This window comes from Acipenser ruthenus, chromosome 8 (genome assembly GCF_902713425.1).
Source record: "Acipenser ruthenus chromosome 8, fAciRut3.2 maternal haplotype, whole genome shotgun sequence".
Classification (NCBI taxonomy): Eukaryota; Metazoa; Chordata; class Actinopteri; order Acipenseriformes; family Acipenseridae; genus Acipenser; species Acipenser ruthenus.
Window position 1 is genome coordinate 43232812 of NC_081196.1, and position 20717 is coordinate 43253528.

Consider the following 20717-nt stretch of genomic DNA (forward strand, 5'->3'; position numbering starts at 1 on the left):
AGCTTCAATGTGAAACGGAAAAGGCTTGCACACAGTCAAGAAGGCACAGGTGTAGTATGAGCTTACTTCTCTTGTTGGTTCATAGGAAATCCCTTTCAGTTTTTTGAGGCCTTTAAATACAAATAATGTGCTGGAGATTTCCCCTGGAAATGTTTTGTTTTGGATTTAATTCTGGATCACTGTGAAATAAAGCCTCTGGCCTGCATCTTTTCTCAGATCCTTCTGATTTTGATGTTTACTGAGCTTTTACTATGGTTTACTGCACTTTACTATGGTAGTCTGCTGTAAACATTATTACATTATTGCTAATAAAGACATTGTTTCAATAATATACTTTGCAATATTTGTTTTATCGTATTTAAAATGTGTTAGCTCAGATTCCACCATAAACAATTGTACTATAACATGGTCAGCCCTGGTTTATCATTGCTATTCACTGCCAGACTATATCCCAGGTTCTATCTTACCTTCTCCCAGGGGTGGCTGTCCAGCATCACAATCATCACAACACAGATTTAGAAACATCATTATTCCAAGAATCTCCAGCAATCAGCACATTTTACCTGCTAACATTTTAACCTTTGACCTTTGATTATCTAATGCATTTATGTAAAAGTTGTTTAAAATGCTGCAGTGACTGATTCATCACAGCGGAACTATCACAGAACTATCACAGATGCTATCACAAAATTATCACCATACTTCATTATCAGGGAGATGGAATAACACTGGTAATTTTAAAACAGTGTCAATACAATATAAATCATATACAAGCATAATTTATCTTTTTTACCCTGCTATTGAAAAAAAAAAAAAAATCAGCCAAACAGGATTGATTTTTATCATCGAAGAAACAGCTTAAAGTTTTATTGAAACGCCTATTCTTCTGCACTCGATGTAATTATTCTGAAGCTGAGCAAACGCATTTTTCTAACGAAGCTTTAATGGCATTTTTAATTTTAAGATTTGCTCTGCCACTTGTAAGAGGCATGCATTCTACCTGGCCAACAAGAGCAAGCTTGCAAACTCATCTGTGAATAAGACACATTTACAGGTTTGCAATGTACAACAGCTGTCATACTGGATTTCAGTCAAATGTTGCCTAAAGGCAGATTTAGGAATACAAACCTTTACTTATTTGGAACATTTTGCTGCTTTACTTAAGCATGATGCCGATGCTGGCAAGCGATTTGTGAAGGCCTCCAAATTCTGAAAAAGGTTACACTTCTACTAAAAACACACTTGTTGGTTGCAATTGTTGTACTAAACTAAACCCTACAAAAATAATGTTATTTTAAAATGTATTTTGTAGCTTGCCATGTGACTACATGAGAGGCTATGCATAAGGCCTCTGCTGCTAGTGTCAAGTACATTACTGTTAATCTTAGTTTAACTAAGACAGGCACCTGACAATCTTCATCATGAATGGTAGCAGGTTAAAAATCTAAATGGGCTTTTTTTGTTAAGTTAAGTAATATATTATTTTCACACGTTGGGGTCTTCCAAATCTATCGCTATATGTTTTGTTACATTTTTGGTATCTCTGCTGCCATCAGTTCTAAAACCTTATTAAGCTAAATCAAAAGCGTAACCTGTGCTTGTTTTTAAATCAGCTCTAGATTAGTGTGTGAAATAGCTATCTTGTGGATTATTCTGTATTCCAAAAATGAATGCTTTTGTATATATTTTAATGTTGTGTTTTACTACCGTCTGTGTCAATAACGCTTTGCTAAGCATAGCTTTTTTAAGAACCTAATTATCACAGTATCAGTTTGACAAGCAGTTTCATGCAAGTGACTGCGTTTAATTAAACTTGCTGCACTTTTAATTAAGCTGTAATGACAAACACGTCTCAAGGTGAAAACAGCAATTTCTCCAGCGGTATACCAGACAAGGATCTGAAATATAAGCACCTGTTCAGCAGTCTGATCAATCAGCAAGGCCAGTAGAGTTTATTCTGTGGTAATCCAGTTCTCTAGGTCTAAAATATATAAACATTTTTGGTTTTGATAGTACCTTCCAGCTTTTGCAAAAATCAGAAGATATAGTGGTTCTCTCAAGTAGGGATATTATTCTTGTTCAAAGTGATATGAATGCTGCAACTCAAATTAATCAAACAGAACCATTAAAAGACCAAATGTATCACAGTGGAACTACAATAGATTGGTTTATACCATTTTGATACCATTGGTATGTCAAAATATGATAGTAGGGTCTATTCACAAAACGTTAAGAACTGTTTTAAGGATTTTTTTGTGTGGATAAACTTCCTCTTAAGATTAAAAACTGCTTTGACAAATTTGAATGAAAAATAAACCCTCTGAGCAGCTAAAAAAAGGTTTCATGCACTGCAAACTTAATTTAATTAATACAAACGGGCTTTAAAAACTGTCATTAACAAAATGTTACCTAAAAACGGCCTGCAAAGTTCTGTGAATTGGGCCCAATGTTACTCAATGTAACATCCCGTTGGAATTTCATTAAACAGTACTTGGTAAGGGCATGTTCAACTGTTGAAAAAACATTGAATCACAGTTCAATAAATGCTACACACAAAAGCAACATCCCTGACCATAGTTAAAGTGTACTGTGGTAACCATACAGATATGCAGAATAGTTTGTAGTTTTGTTGCGTCGTAATAATTAATACCAACAAATTCTACAGCAGTATTCCTCATAGCTGCAGAGGGCAAAACAGTAGTAGAGTATTCTGCAGTGTAGACAAGAGGATGAACAAAAAACAGAAACAGCAAGATCTGCATATTATTGTGTTTTTGCCATTAATACAGTATTTTATTAAGGGTTCCCTCACCAAGATATAAAGACTCGGAGGCACTGGTTTTACCTTGGTGAATGTCAAGCAGTCCTTGTCTTGGTCTTTGTCCTTGACTTCAAAGTCGTAAAGTGCTTTGCCCTGAGGTGGGGTTTGTGAGAGGGGTTTGATGCAATGGATGTAGCTGGCTGGCAGAAAGCCGTGGCTGCCGTTGAGCTCGCCATGATACCAGTTCTCGTCCACCTTCCTGCGAAGAATGATGACGTCTCCTTTGTTGAATTTCAGGTCCCCGGGTTCCTTCCCCTCATAGTTGTAGAGGGCTTTGCCGCAGGGGAGCTGGGGAACATTCTGAAACACACAAGCATGAGCAACACCACTGAGATCAGTATCAACCACAAACTGATCCTAGTTAGCTGTAAGAATTCAATAACAGTGCCAACATACACAGCAGCAGTGGTGTACCGATACCTGAGTCTGACTATACTTGGCACTCACAGCTACTAAATGGAATGTTGCTTTGCCAATATTAGATATTTTGTGCTGAGAGTTGCTGCATTTTTTAGGTATCTGTTCCCAGTGATATTCTGTAATCAACTACAAATCAAGCGCTGAAATTAAGTCAAATAAGTCAATACATTTAAGAAATAAGTCAATACATTTAAACCATTATTCTGAATGACAATATCACCTAGGCCTAACCCACTATTTCCATGACTGGCAGTAGCGTTCGCTAACTTAGTCATCCATTCCATTTGGCTTTTACAGTCCCTTGCGTTTTCTCAAACCACAGCTGTATCCTAAAGATAACAAAATATCCTTGTCTAATGATACAGTCAGTAATCAATTAGACATATTGATTTTCTCCTTCTGTTGCCTATGTCAACTGCTAGACCCATACCTGCTGAAGTTCAGGCCTTTTCCCTGCAGTCCAGACAGAACTTGAACGATTCCAAAGAATAGGTCATGGACCCATTAAACAGGGTTCTTGTGCATCGCTGAAAGCTTGGAATGACTTTTCTGTTTGGCTTTCCCTGTATACAGCAAGACAAGTACTTGCTTACAGCACTCAATTCACTTGCATGCTATATACTTTGATGAGTCATTTGAAACCTGATAAAGTTTCCAGATTCAAATATAAAACTGAAAAGAGAAAGTATTTGCCATTTGAAAATGGCCTCTTAGTTTAAACTAACCAGATTAACATCAGAGTACTCATGGGCAGTGGTGCACTGCTATATTTAGAAGCGAGGGGTCGCTGTTATCTACACACACACACACATGCGCACACACACACACACACACACACACACACACACACACACACACACACACACACACACACACACACACACACCACTCTCTCAACCCTACCACACCCCCTGCAGTCCCTTTTTCCCCATACACTCAACAGAACCGCAGTTTATCACTAGTAGTTACGATATTTGAAAGGGCTAACAAGTGTACCAATTGATTACAAATTCAGACAATCAGGTATTGAGGTATTATTGTAATGCAACTAGACTTACAGCTATTTATATTAAAGATAAATAAATACACAAATACTGTACATATTTTCACAACCAGTTTCATTATTATTTATATGCCCGCTGTGGAGACACTTTTTCTGTATCGTATCATATTTTTTATGCCGATTTAAAATTATCATCTATTTCTTCATTTTTTGCAACTTTTGTTTTAACACGTCAGCAACTGGAATGTATAGCTTTTTTTGTTCCTCTAAAATCAGCCACATTGAGTGACAGTTAAATGGTTAATAAACTGCTGTAAAGGACTACGATGTGTTAAAATGAACCAAGCATTTATCCATAATAATTTCTGTACAAATTTCAATTAATCTAAAATGGCATGTAGTTCCCATTTACTGCACATTTAAATAAAATATGTTATAAACTGATAGTTTTGCTTTCATATTTAATTATAGTGAAATACTGTAAATAGTTTTGTGCAGACGTAAACCCATAGAATGTCATTGGGCTTGTGTTTACATTGTTTTCTGTTATCGGTACATTTATACTTATTGTATATGATTTGGGAATCACCAACCCGTTTAAGTGTATAAATATTGATAAAAAATAGGCTATACACATAAGTTCTAGTTCTAGATTCAACAATACTGTGTGTTTAATAGTTATGGATGATCATGTTCTATAGTGACATTGAATATAAACTTTTGGTGCGTTATATAATAAATAAGGTTGGATACAATTTTTAAACAAGTTACCATAGTAAATCAACGGTATGTGAACAATTTGTATCTCTGAGTGTTTCCTCTTTTACACCCTGGAATTCGAAAGCAGACGCCAGCGAATTACCGGCTTCTGGAGGACTAGTCCTGCAGGTGTCCACCTGAGCTTACCGGGCGCCAGGCCAGTAGGGTCTGCTGTAGTGCAACACTCCCTGCCGCTTTTGCCTCCCTGACGCAAGAGAATGCCAGAGCCAATGTGACACTCCCTGCAGAATCTCCAACGAAGACCAGCGATTTTGCACAGCCAGGACGCAAACCTATGCTCCCTGCACACCACGCAGCCACACTGTATTTTGAGGGTGAATCTACCCTCCCAGGTATGGTATAAAGATGCCAAGTAGACAATACAACTCTATAACTGATTTGAGTATGGAAAGTTGAACTGGACATATCCAAGCAATTAAATACCAAGACTAAGGCAGGCAGTATTCAGGATGACAGATGCACTGTATTGAAACAAATAGTTGCTTCTCATTATACGTTATTAAATACATCTGAGAAATTAAATTGTAGCAAATCAACAACACAATATAATACAGTATATTGTACGTTGATGATGATACTGTATGTTCAAAAATTACTGGAAACTGAAAGGGGGATGTAATAGTCATGGCCACCAGTGACTCGTTCTGGCAGTCTCTCTGCCTTTCGAGCAGTGTATTTGGTGTGGAACTGTGGAATTTACCAGTATATACTTTATATTTGATAAGACTCATAGTATATTTTTCATACAGCATGCAGATGTCTCCACTGTACATTAGCTGACATAGTGGAGCCAGAATTTTGAGTTTGTATTAAAAAAAAAGCTGGAATGCTGTGTCACTTATTTATGAGTTTAAACTGAAGAAAATGCACAGCTGGCATGACATATTAGCAGAGAAAAAACCGCTACATAGTCATCATGTGCCCCATTAAACACACACACACATCATGATGCACTAATACAGAGCCATTCGTTTCAGATTACTTTAAGATCATTACAGGAAGGGAGCCGTCAGTTAAGAGGACAGATAGATAGCATTGGGAAACATGTATCAGTGGGAGAGTTTTTATCAATGTTTGTGGAGCTGGAATGAGCCCCAGTGACATAATGCCTTAGACACAGAATCTAACAGAGTTTAACTTTATAGGCCATCAGCTCCATTACCGACTCTGTTGAACCTAACTGCTATGTAAAGCCCTACTCTGGCCTTTCCAGGCACACACATACACAGGGCATGCCCAGTAAGATGAGCTTGCTTCAATTTCCTCGACAGAAGAGACATGGTATCCAGCTTCCATAAGCCAGCTAAATTAGTCATCCTGACCAAACAGTCTGGGGTTCTCTCACATTAGCCTCATGTGAGCATGATCCCTGGTGCTTTTGGGCCACCAACAAGAATTTTAGCCATCCAAGAGAAGGTTTCATTGCCCAGAAATTCAAGAAATCAATTTAAGCAATTTATATGTTTAAGATTAAAAAATAACAAGTATAATAGTAGGATTCTGACTACAGAACCAGACAGTGAGTTACTGCTGTGTGCTGGATCTGCCATTACACCCCTGTAAGAGAACACCAGTGAGAGTTAAAAGACAGCAGAATTTAGTTTCACCAGCATAGATCCCATTTATTATCATCTATATCTATCTCACTTGTACCCTCAAGCATTTAACAGCTGAAGTAATCAGTCAAAGGCCTGAAATAAATCAGTATAATATCACCACTGTTGTTACATTTTGGTGTCATAAATCCATGTTATTCAATACCACCCTCGCACAACTGTAATATAAAAAACTGCAAATATACCTTAGAGCATCCAGCAAAGTTAAACCCTTATAAATGTTTATCTTGGTACGTGTGTAGTTTACCTTGCTTATTCAGTCAATTACCATAGTGTACTATGTGATTTACCATGCTTACCTGTTACTTTCACTACACTTGCTCTCACTTTATACTGCAGTTAACTTTATAGGCTGAAGCCAGTTTGGGTTTATTTTGCTAGAAGACTCTCAAAGGGTTTAACAGTTGAAGCCTTTGTATATTTACTCACAATGTAAGACCATGGCATCACTGGTTTCTGGGATACTATTTTCCCTCTAAAACAACCATGGTATTCCAGTGAACAGGGTGTTGTTTTGTTTTACTAATGTCTGACACAATCTCGTGTCCATCGCTCTCAGAACAAACAGGAATGTGCCAGGACACTTCCTCATGTTTTCTACATGAAACAGGAAATGAGGTCTCAATGGAATCTTTGACTGAAGCTTGAAATACAGTACGGTGCCCTCTGTGAACAAACAGGCCTGTTTCATAAAATAAATCAGGAAATTAAACTCATAATTTGTTTGTAGAATCCCTTACAATATGCAGTGATTCTATTAATCATTGTTCATGTTAGATGTAAAGTTTCTGTTGCTTCTTGGTACCTATTGTAATCCCATCATGTGTTGTACTTCAAACTCACTCCAGTGATCCAGCTGCAATCTGATAACGTAACCTACTGTACAGCAAAGGTACTAACATGTCTTGGTTTTTCAATTAATGTGGAAAACCAAAAGGTTTTTATCTCAATAAAAGCAGTGGCTGTAACAATGCTAATAATAGGTAATCATGGATTTTAACAGCAGCACAAGTAGCTACAAGAAGACGCAAAATATGCATTTATTTAATTAATTCAGTGAAAAATGTACAACAGGACAGTCGAAATAAGGAAGGTAAACCTCCTGGTTTTCAAAAGGGCCTTATGTCTTTGCATCCGTCTTCATTGTCATTCTCTCCACCACCTGCTTTGTACAGGGTTTCAGAAGCCTTTATACAGGGCTTGTGTGAAATTCACAATTATTGCTCTGTTACTGCTGTCCCTGAGCAATCACAACGGTGTCTATAAGCAATACATTTTTCTTTGCTTGTTGGTTCTTTAATTATCATTAAATATTTATACAGCTGAAGTACCAGGATACATATTGTCTCAATTACAAGGAGGCCCGTCTGGCAGAAACTACTACCCTAACAATTCTCAGCAATATACTGTGCATTTCTCATACATATTCACTGAACTAAACAATACCTAAGTCGTTTAAAGAAACGTGGAAAAGACAGAGGGAATGATTCATGGTTTTGAGTCAGTATCATTTATTTCCAAAACCTTTCCTTTAATATATTTTCAGGGGTTGAGATACATTGCATTCAAATGAAGTGAATTATGTATTCTATGATTTACATGGTTCGTTATTTTAATTTATTATTGGCAATTCGACCAAATTCTACCCAATTTGAAACCTTACCAAAGCACCAGATGTTTTCAAGCTACTGATCCCTGGAGGCAGATTTACCTATGGATATTTCCCTCCAACTCAACAATATTTCAATCAGTCTCCATCAGAGCCTGACTCCCTTCTATAAAACTAACTGGTCCCCAGGGCAGTCAACCAGTAAATTTGACCTGTTTTGCATACAGCTGACAAACCTGCTACAAGGTAATACATTTAAACTTATAACTAGAGTCCCACCTGCTGGGTGAACCTGTGACCTTCTAGTGCAATGGTGCTTATATATATGCATACTTACCAGCTAGGTTAAAAAGAAGCTAAGTCAAGTAGGGAAATGTTTCAGCCCACTTTGGAAGATTACTGTAATGCCATGGTAAGAATTCCTTTGTCTTGGATATATGTGGACACAGCTGATTGTATGTCCACTATAAGGAGCACAACCGTCATGCATAACAACATACAGTACTGCATTCAGCTCCCTGTCACAGACTCTCTTCTTCACCAGGCCGAGGATAAGAGACACTTTAATGTCTAAATTGCGTTTGACAGCCGTAAATGCTGCAGTGCCCCTTCACGCGTTTTCCTGAGCCTGCTGTCTAGAGGCCTGTAATCAGGCCTAGCTTTGATAAGGAATCAGGAGTGAGGAAGAAAGACCTGGAACACTCAAATTAGAGCACTCTGTGTGAAATACAGAAGAGGAAGGTTAAATTCAGTCACCAATCTACCTAAGCTTAATGACTTTTAAAAATGATAAGGTGAACAAAACATCTTGCCTGACATACAATACTTCAATCTATATATTTTTTTCTATAATCTATATATTAATTTTAATCTAAATATTAAAATTCCTGTGGTTTCCAACTGACCCATTTTTTGAACTTAGGGTGTTTCTAGAATAAATTGGAATTCAGTAGTAGAGATGATTTTATAAGCCCTTTAGAGACAGGTTAATATTAGACCAAAGATTGCAAAAACAAGAAAAAACAAACAAACATTAAATTATAATTTGAAGCCATTTACTCTACAAAGTCGTCCCACTATGGTTTTATTATATGTAAAAAAAAATGTTATCTATCTATCTATATTGCATTTATATAGCACCCTTCATGTGTTCACATCGCAGAGTTATGGACAGTTTGGAAGATCAAAGACAAGAAAACCTAAACCTGCAGCAACTGGCTGGAAAAGAGTTAAAAAGTCAGCAGGTTCTAAATAATTCAATTAATCTCCGTGGGTGCTAATCCATGCAGAGGTGTTGCTTATGGATGTGGAAACACAAATAACAATAGTGTGAGCCTTTGTTAATGAGGTGTTGGTGGCAGCTGTCTGTGTCACACAAGAGACTGATGGAATAGACCCTCTGATTACACACGGTACAAGCATTAGTGCACATTTTAATCACTTATCTATGTCTCCAAAAACTTTTTTTTTTAAATAAAAAGTACAATATATATTTTTTTAAATTTTGCTAACACAGTCAAAATAGTGACTGATCATTTCCTAAATTAGTTGTACATGGATCATTTGTGAGAATGTAGCCACTTTCTCATTGTAGTCCATATTGGCACATAATCATTGGCACATAATCTTCTGTCTGAGCCTCAGAAATCCAAACCTAGGATCTCATTTTCTTCTCATTCTTTGCTTCAATAAGATTATAACGGCTGTTTTGCAGTACCCAAGCCCTCTCTGGTATGAATGTGATTTCTTATTCAGTATTGCATTAACATTAATTTATATAAGGATTGCTTAATTAATCAGATACATTTATGCATGCATTAACCTTTTTCAACTACAGGTACTTCATATTTTGAGTGCTGACTACTGGAATACAGGCAGTCCTTCTCACCCAAACCTAACCTTGCTCCTTTTACAGCTTGCATGCTGCCACTTCACCCTACCTTCTTGAGGATCATAACTGGGGAATCAAGCCCAACCACTGCTTGTGTGGTTGGTATTGGTTGAATAATATTGTCAGCAGGGTGCAGGACCATCATGGGCAGCAAGAACAGCACTGGTTCAACGTGACTGAAAGTCTGTAAAATGTGCTTACCATCTTGACTGAAATTGACAGGTCAGAATATGTGGCCTTGACGCCATAATGTTTATGCCACAGCCGTGAATACAAAATTAGAGTTAGATCACCATGATCTATATCCACTGTAAATACACGTAAAAATGTGTGACACACTGTGACAGAAATACAATGAGTTCTGGTGATAAATCTTCCTCCCGACCTGTGAGGGCGCTAAGAACGGGAGGAGAGGTATCTGGAAGGGCTGGCCTGACAGTTCGTTTCCGGGACCGGAAAGTGGGTCAGCCTGGAAAGAAGCGAGACTCTGTTGTAAGACCGTATTGACTTGAAAGGTAAACGAGGGGCAGCTGCAAGTAATAAAGCAGCTGCAACCGTTTACCTATATATCATGCGGGATTACATATAGGGGCCAGGGTAACGCTGATCTTTTCCTTCGTTTGGGTAAACGAGAGCGAGAGAGGAACTCTCGTATTGTGAAAAAGGAATTACATGTTGTGTTTGTGTGTTAACGTTCTGTGTTTTTCACTTAGACAGTTAAAGCACCCCCGGAGCTGTCGAAATCGGGTCAGCACTATCCGGAGCACCACTACACACCACCCCACTGTGTCTGCACCAAGCACCTGCACGTCTGCACTCACCCAGGACTGGTGACCGTGTGTTCGTTTTTGTTCGGGACTGTGCCCTGTTTTGTTATCCCTGCGCTTTACACATTGTTGTGTATAGCTGGGGATTTATTATTTTACGGTCACCAGACCAGGATTATAAATAAAGCACTTCATTTCACTGGATTACCGTTGTCTGCCTGTCACTCCTGCATCGCATCACCGCTACACCTGTTCCCCTTACTAGCCACTTTGCCACACACACGCACATACCTTTTTAAGATTTTAACCCAAGCAGTTTTAGTTCCGCCACTGTTTAGATTCAGGAAGTGACCTTCTTGGCTGCAGTGTTTAAAACCAGCCCTGTAATTCTGGATCTGCTGGTTAAAGAGGCTGTGCATTGCACAAAGCACTTCTTGTCTGATTCACCATAAAAGATGCAGGGTTCTGCTACATCTCCTGCAATCGGAATCTGCAAAGCAAGTCATTTTCCATTAACCCTGCTGGTGGATTCACTAACCTGCTGCGCTGGTAATCTGTGACTACACTCCACTGCATTGCCATTAATATCCATTATATACATGCAGATTCATTAAGTAAGCACAATTGAGCTGGGTGATAACAGCACTGGGACCACAATGCCAGGCTAGCGATCATGTTGGTCTAAGCATTCATGCCCCTAGTCTTTACACAAATGGGACAAATGGTATGCATTTTACTGCTTCAAAACTAAGTTTACGTGGACACAAAATTAGAGGGAAGTTGAATATATTTCAACTCCTCTTACATTTGCAGATTATTTTAATGTTGTAGAAAGTCTAGATGCTCCTGATAATTTTTTTTAATATAGTCTACTATAATATAGTCCTGCCTGTTCACAAAAAATTCATAATGTAAAAAAAAATATTCCAAATAAATCTTGCTCGAGTCACTTTGTTAATTGCATTAACTTTTAAAAATATATTATACTTTTACGCTCTATTTTTGTTACATATATAAGCATTACATTTTAATCTCACATCATTACGAAAATCTTTCAACCCGAGCCCTTTCTTAAGGTAAATATATATATATATATATATATATATATATATATATATATATATATATAGATCAAATGACAAACTCTAGGTACAATTAAGGTGATGATCAAAATCAGGTAATTAGATTTGTATTCCTCTGAACTGTGCAGGCATTTTTTTTAATCAGCCAGTGGTTTTCTGCTGAACGAAAGCTGAAAAACACCTGCAGTGAAACCACAGGAGATCTTTTTTTCTTCATGAGTAAAAGCAATAAAAGAATGCCTAATTAATTTAAATAAAGCTTGTTAACTGATAGGAAACCATCAAAGAAGTTTAATTTCATCAACAGTTATTTTAGCATTCCTGAAGTGCAGAGAAATATTTATTACAACATGACAAATTAAATTATTTAAGCCAGATGATAACAGGTTTCTTTGGACTTTTGTTTGAACTAAAATATATGTAAAGCTCTATCAGTTGATTTTCTCTTTTTTGCAGCAGATGTGTGTTTTTTAAAGCATGGGTAAAACTAATTCTGGTTTGGTTGCACAGCTTTTACAGTCTGCTCATGTTCTTCAGTTGTTGGCCCTTTGGTGCAGTAACCTTGGAACATGAAGGGAATTCTTTAAGAATGAAACTGAGCTCTGGGCCTAGTAGTTTATGGCTGTTCCCTAACATTTCTATTATCTTTGTTCCTGTCTCTAAATCAAGCCAGACAGTCCCTCAGTCTGGAGAATAAAGCGCTGTTTAAATTTTCAAGCAAGCCAAATATTTCAGTGAGTGAGCTGGGCCTGTGCTCACTTCATCCTTATCTGTCATAAATCTCAAGGTGCCATAAACCAGAGAAAAAACTCACAGGAGACAAGGAGCCAGGCTGTCTGTAGCCTGTTAGAAGCTAGCAGCTATGCGCACACATCAGACAGTGTGTGTGTAATTGCCTTTCTGTGTAAATGAGCATTCTTCCCTTGACTTTGGAGCATATCTTCAAAAGCTTTTAATCCAGGTTTATATCATTTTTTAGATATTCCAATTCCTATTCCAATTATTATTTTTTTTTTAATAGGACGTCATTGAAGACTGGAGTACATTTTTAAAATATGGCCTTTGTTCCTTATGATTGAGATTTAACAATATGTGACAGGTGCAGATGAATGTTGGTTGTGTGTCTGTATCTATATGCATGCATCTGGCTGTGTAGAATGATGATCGAGATTAACAGAAAAGCTTCCATAAAGTCAATGAACTTTATTAAAAGGTGTTTCAATGCAGACACCTTACACACTCTCTTTTTTTTGGTCTTGGCAGCTTCAAAGGCAATGAAAAAAAAATTGCAACTGCTAGTGTTTTTCTACCCCTTGCTTTTTTTTTCTTGCAACATACAACATACAACATACATAGCTTTTGAAGTAAATAGTTCAGTTGCTTCAATTACAGATCACTGTTCTAAAGATCGGGTATACATGAAAAGAAAATAAGCCTTGTGGTGTCTTTGTGGATCTTGAATTGAATGGCTTTATCTTCCCCTTGTTGGGTGGGTTGTGAACTAATGTACAGTAAACTTTTTATGGTGGTATATTTCAACTTGCATTATATGTAAAGCTGGAAATGATCAATGTTGAGGGAAGCTACTTCTTATAGATAGTTCCTCTCTGCCCAAATCCCTCCTCAACACAACCACCAGCTACTTAATGTGAGAGAGTTTTCTCATTGGTTCAGTCACTTTTACACATTAGATCAGTAAAATAGTCAAAATGAGAAAGGAATATCACAGGGATATGCATATGAACATATATTTAAAATAAGAACTGTAAGGGGCAGTTCAAAATCAAGCTAATGGCTGCTGCAGAGGACATTAAAGCTACTGCATTATAAACCAAACTATTTTTAAGTATGAGGACATTTTTTGATTATATTTTTGACTGGATTGCTAAGGTTGCTTCCAGGGTCCTGTTAGCCTCAGGTGGTTTATAATTTGTGTTACTGTAGTTTATCAACACTGTAACTACAGTGTGGTGACTGCAGTGTAGTGAATGTATCTGTATTTTCATAAATTGCCATTTATTCATAGCATCAGTATCAGCGGGTTTTGACAACCCCATTTTTCCTATGAAAAAGGGGGTAGATACACCTGTTTGCCATGGCAATGCAAGGTCAGTCCTTACAAAACCACCAGGAATCCACTTTCATTTGCTTTGATCCTGGTTCTCTTGCTGTGCTCACTCAGCTTATATATTTCTGCCGTCAAAAATTTCACTGAATGATATGTCACTATAAAGGAGGAAAAACAATGTACAGCAATAAACAGCAAAATGATAAGATTATCTTCAAAGTACTATAAAGCAGCCACGACCCACATTGAAAGATGCGGGATATAATGCCCTGGGTCAAACTGTATACAGAGACCTTGATTTCTGTAAAAAAAATAAACATGTGCTTCAACAAATGTAATTGAATTAGATCTGTAGAAACAGGATCAAGCCATATTGATGAAAGTGTGAAACTGCAACAAGAGAAAATGTTATACAAGAATGGCTGCAAACTTGGCAGTGATATCAATGTTATCAGCACTGCACAGATTTTGTAAATGAAATACTTAGAACTGTTTTGGCACAATAAATTGGTTTCTTTCTAAAGAGGAAAAAGAGAGCGTTTCTTTCATGACAGATTTATTTTACATTTAGTGGTATGAGCATACATTATCAAGAGATGATAAATGTTTAACATTCCCTGCCTTTAACCTAAGGTGACCATATGGCTCCCAATGCATTCTGGTAAGTGTAGTCCTGCTTCTCTTAAAGGTAAGAATGGTACCTGAGACAGGTAAAACATACCAGAATGCATTGGGTTGTGAGTTGAAAAGCCTGAACTGTCCCAAACTGTCCCACTGAACATAGAGCCATATGGTCACCTTACTTTAACCCTTTCAACACTATTATATTTAAGGCAGCCCCACTATAATTAAATAAGTAATCACAGTGTCTTTTAATGAAAAGGAAATACAAATGGGCATATACAGACGTGCTCAAATTTGTTGGTACCCTTACAGCTCATTGAAATAATGCTTCATTCCTCCTGAAAAGTGATGAAATTATAAGCTATTTTATCATGCATACTTGCATGCCTTTGGTATGTCATAGAATAAAGCAAAGAAGCTGTGAAAAGAGATGAATTATTGCTTATTCTACAAAGATATTCTAAAATGGCCTGGACACATTTGTTGGTACCCCTTAGAAAAGATAATAAATAATTGGATTATAGTGATATTTCAAACTAATTAGTTTCTTTAATTAGTATCACACATGTCTCCAATCTTGTAATCAGTCATTCAGCCTATTTAAATGGAGAAAAGTAGTCACTGTGCTGTTTGGTATCATTGTGTGCACCACACTGAACATGGACCAGAGAAAGCAAAGGAGAGAGTTGTCTGAGGAGATGGTAAAGGTAAAGGCTACAAGACCATCTCCATGCAGCTTGATGTTCCTGTGACAACAGTTGCAAATATCATTAAGAAGTTTAAGGTCCATGGAACTGTAGCCAACCTCCCTGGGCGCGGCCGCAAGAGGAAAATCGACCCCAGATTGAACAGAAGGATAGTGCAAATGGTAGAAAAAGAACCAAGGATAACTGGCAAAGAGACACAAGCTGAACTCCAAGGTGAAGGTATGTCAGTTTCTGATCGCACCATCCGTCGCTTTTTGAGCGAAAGTGGGCTCCATGGAAGAAGACCCAGGAGGACTCCACTTTTGAAAGAAAAACATAAAAAAGCCAGACTGGAATTTGCTAAAATGCATATTGACAAGCCACAATCCTTCTGGGAGAATGTCCTTTGGACAGATGAGTCAAAACTGGAGCTTTTTGGCAAGTCAGTTCACAGACGAAAAAATGAAGCTTTCAAAGAAAAGAACACCATACCTACAGTGAAACATGGAGGAGGCTCGGTTATGTTTTAGGGCTGCTTTGCTGCGCCTGGCACAGGGTACCTATAATCTGTGCAGGGCACAATGAAATCTCAAGACTATCAAGGCATTCTGGAGCGAAACGTACTGCCCGGTGTCAAAAAGCTCTGTCTCAGTCGCAGGTCATGGGTCCTCCAACAGGATAATGACCCAAAACACACAGCTAAAAGCACCCAAGAATGGATAAGAACAAAACATTGGACTATTCTGAAGTGGCCTTCTATGAGTCCTGATCTGAATCCTATCGAACATCTATGGAAAGAGCTGAAACTTGCAGTCTCGAGAAGGCACCCATCAAACCTGAGACAGCTGGAGCAGTTTGCTCAGAAAGAGTGGGCCAAACTACCTGTTAACAGGTGCAGAAGTCTCATTGAGAGCTACAGAAAACGTTTGATTGCAGTGATTGCCTCTAAAGGTTGTGCAACAAAATATTAGGTTAGCGGTCCCATCATTTTTGTCCATGCCATTTTCATTTGTTTTATTATTTACAATATTATGTTGAATAAAAAATCAAAAGCAAAGTCTGATTTCTATTAAATATGGAATAAACAATGGTGGATGCCAATTACTTTTGTCAGTTTCAAGTTATTTCAGAGAAAATTGTGCATTCTTCATTTTTTGTGGAGGGGTACCAACAAATTTGTGCACGTCGGTATACCAGTGATAGACTAGTGTATTGGACTGCTATATTCATTGGAGGTATCTTTCCTGTACTGCAGAGTTGAGCGGAATTATCTCTACAGAGGTCTGCAGTATGAAGACTTAATGTAGGAAGTACAATGCCCACGCCCTCAATGTGAGAAAGAAAGCAGTTGATTTTTCACCCATGTATCTTACAAAACTGAGCAGAAACATGAAGACTTATGTAAGGTACCAGCTATAGTGAAATGAGGCACAGAGCAGGAATTGTGCCAGTGACAGCACAAAGCAGTGACATGCAGAGATCCCATATACAACAGTATAGTGACAGGTGGGGAATATCCTTCCTGCCTTGTAACTTCGAGGTCCTGAAGGCCCCTAGAGATCACTGGCACAATTAGTATCACATTTTATTCGAAACAATATGGTTGGGTTTCCCCATGAATCACTGTGCTGATCCAGAACTGACAACCAGCTGTGAAAGCAAACAATAATCTACAAAAATTAAACAAAGGAGCACAATAAAACTGACTGAAATAAAGTTAAAGTAAATTTACTTGCAAGTACCGTACCATACATATTTTCTTTTCCTATTTGTAAAACAGTTGGTGAATTACTCTGATGCTTTATTGTACTGTAATACAGTGTACAATGCTGGCACTTAGAAATTAAAAGGTAATTTAATCATTAATTATTGAGTTTTTTCTGGATCTTTTTCTTTTTTTTTTTTTTGGGTCTTCGAATTTAGGGGTGCGACTTGAAATCAGGGGCAATTAAATTTGAGTAAATACAGTAATTTGATTTTTTTTTTTTTTACAAATATATTAGTTTATGTATATGTAATAAATCATATAATCAAGGACTGAGCAATAAGTTAATTAGTTCAAAATACAGGCTAACAGTCCCCAAGATATATCTTTTATTAGCATACCCAATTGCAAACTGGTAACCGTGTATGTTGCTGGTTATAAGCAATAATGTTGACCTAAAGGAAATGAGAGGAAAACTTCTAATTTCCAGATTAATATTTTGTCAAGAATTATGCTGTGAGAAGCAAAATGTACTGTAGCTAGTTGTTGGAATGCAGAACCACTAACGCATCTTTTCAGAATCTCCCTTCCAAAAAATGCTGCTCTCAGGGCTTTATTAAATAACAACACTGTGGATTGCAATTGGTCACAGCAGTATGGTAATTGTTGTTTTACATTAATCTGTTGGGCCCAATGTCTGCCCTAAGGGCAATCAAACCCCCATAAATCCCCCACAAGAGAGGACAGAAATCACTGCGTAACATCTGGGTTCCGATTTCAAAGCGTTTCATGTGACAGCTTTACTCCCAGCATCTCTTTAAGGGGATTCACATCCCTACCTCGTTCTGCATCAGAGAGGATTTTATAATGTTTATTTTCCGGGTGCTGTTTTGATGATTCCCTTCTTATTATGATCCTGACAGGAAACTGTAAAGTGAAAACAACAGCGGCACCACAGCCTAGATTATGCTGCAACCTTATTAAGCTACGTGAACCCAAAGGGTATTCTGGAAGAAAGTCAACTTTATATTTTTTGCTTACGTCCTCCTCACTTTATTTGGAACTACCAAATGCAGTGGCTACACTGTCAAAGGGGCTTATACAGAAGAATCATAATATTTTGAAATAAAACCCATGTGAAACTGGCAAAACTATTAAAACAAAGTTTCAGTCCAAGGCTGAACAAATCTATATCAACTGGTATGTTTCAACACATTCGCTGGGAACCCACTTCTGGAGATCCAGCTGGTAGCACCACATGTGCTGTTAATGCTAGTGCCATGGGAATTACTTTTCTACGGTTGTAGAAAACTATTTTAAAACTCTAGTGAAGGCCTACGTTGCCCATAATGATATATTTGCTGTCTGCAACTTAACGGCCCATTATAGGAGTCAGAATATCTTGGGGGCTGGATAATGAAGTCACAAAAATAAAATGACCAAATTAGCATCTTTATAGTGATATAGATGTGGCAGCATTAAAATAATTATACTACATAAAACTGTTTATTTTTTATTTATTTATTATTTCCAATCCATAATTACCATAGTCATGTCTTTTGGGCAAATAATGTTTCCTTAGGGTTGGGGGAATCTGCAGGTGCTATTCAATGTTTGCATGGAGCCTGTGCTCTTGAAAATGCTTATATAGCAATAACAAATCTACCTCTACAACTAACAACAGCAATTACTTTGTTAAACCCCAGGGAATTCTAAACATGTGCCATATATTATTATTCAGTACCTTATATCACACACACCGCTATAGGTCATGCGGTGGACATTCTTTTAAAAGTGCTTGTTCTCAAGGTTTTTAAAGGTTAAATACAAGTATAAACTCCCACTTTAGAAAAAAAAAATAACAAAAAGTATTTCATGAAAACATATTTGTTTCTTCAAAATAATGTTTTGTGAGAAGTAAATAAGGTCCCATTTTTGAAAATATTTTTTTTCTTTGGGCTACATTCTCAAAACGATTTACTCTAAATCATCAGACTTTCTTTTAAAAGGAACCCAATACAATTATCAAACTACACAACATTTAAATAAGGGTCTAGTAAGTAGTCCTAAGTTGTTCCCTATTAGTTTTCTAATTCAAATGTTCTTCTTAAGAAAAAAAATGTGCTAATATGATCTGTATAAAAAAACAAATCTTTCAGAACTTTCCCCTTCAGCATTTGAATATTATCATAAGCTTTTCTTAAGGAATGCCCTACTAGAAAACCTCATTAATTACAGATATTTCAACAAGATCTCCTGTGGTAGGTTTTTGGGCAGGATAAATGTTGTCGGGTTCATAGTTGTCATCCTGAGCACAGTCATCTTGAGTGAATCAGACATGCAATCTGTGGTTTGACATTGAGCCTCACTGAGAAGTTGTGACCTATAACCTGAGACATGTAAAACTGAAATGAGGATGAATGACAAAAGGGATGATTTTCAAAGCATTATACACCATCTTTTTTTAAAAGGTCCTCCTACTCCAGGTTTTTGATATAATTGGGCCTGTTTCTGTTTAATATTTATAACAGACAAATAAAATGTCAGAGACCGTAAGTGCTGGCTTTTGAGCCCTGGAAAATAACACAGTTTAAAATGTCAGGTTCGAATCATTAAGAATGAAACAAGAACAACTCTGAGGAGTGTAGGAACACACAGTAACGATGCCCACTAGTAATTACTCACAAATTATTAACTTTGTGTTGCCCACGCAAAACCATCATGTTCTACTCGAAAAACCTATGCATATAATTTTAAAACAAATCCCCAATGCTTTTGCTGAAAATATAAGCTACAGTAGCATGCTGTAATATTATGCTTTAATTTGGTCACTGAAACACAGCTCAAAACTGGCGAAATGATTATTAATAATTATGCTTATTTTTGGGCGTAAAAGATATTAAGATTTCTAATGATAATCAATCTCATGGCGTGGCCATTTTATGGTGTTACCCTTAGTTCACTCTATAGACATCAATATATTTGGTCTAGATGAAATATATATTGTTGCATAGGGGTCTATTATATCTTAATTTCAAAGTGTGCAGCACACAGTTCTGCAAATCGCTAGTCTGGGCTATTTGCTTTATCCAAGGTAACATCTGTATACTTTGTGAATGTGGGAATACGTGAACTGTATACCAAGCGTCAGCCCTCATTGTCTTTTATAAAGGCAGTAAGACTTTAAGAGACCCTGCTGTGCTGAGCCATAGCACTATGCTTGTGTGAGGAGAGAGAGAGAGAGAGAGAGAGAGAGAGAGAGAGAGAGAGAGAGAGAGAAAGAGAGAGAGAGAGAACAGCATGTCTCCCGCTTAACCTCATAGATATTTACAGTCTATAACTCACCTGCCAGTGACAGCAAAGGGCAGGATAAAGCTAATTTAGGATCTACTAGATGTGCTTAGTCAACATTGAAATGAAATATCTCTAAAAGATCATGAAAAGTGGTTTAATATTTTGTGCGATATTTGTCAAAGGGTATCAGAATATTACCTAAGCACAATGGCAGGAATTTGTGACAAATTAGTACTGGAATATCTCTTTAATGAATACTAACCAAGTGAGCAGTACAAGGTCAGATAATCACACCAGATACAGCAAAGTTATTTTTTATATACTTCCTGGGTAGCTTACAGCATGTTTTGA

At 37.3% G+C, this 20717-nt stretch overlaps 1 protein-coding gene across 1 annotated transcript in view; it reads right to left on the reverse strand.

Annotated features, from left to right (window-relative positions):
• The window catches only part of LOC117406638 (E3 ubiquitin-protein ligase SH3RF3-like), a 138231-nt gene that overhangs the window by 41562 nt on the left and 75952 nt on the right, over window positions 1–20717 (reverse strand). The window contains exon 3 of the mRNA XM_034010817.3: window positions 2846–3121. Within this exon, the coding sequence (XP_033866708.2) occupies window positions 2846–3121 (276 nt within the window). The remainder of the gene's footprint in view (window positions 1–2845; window positions 3122–20717) is intronic.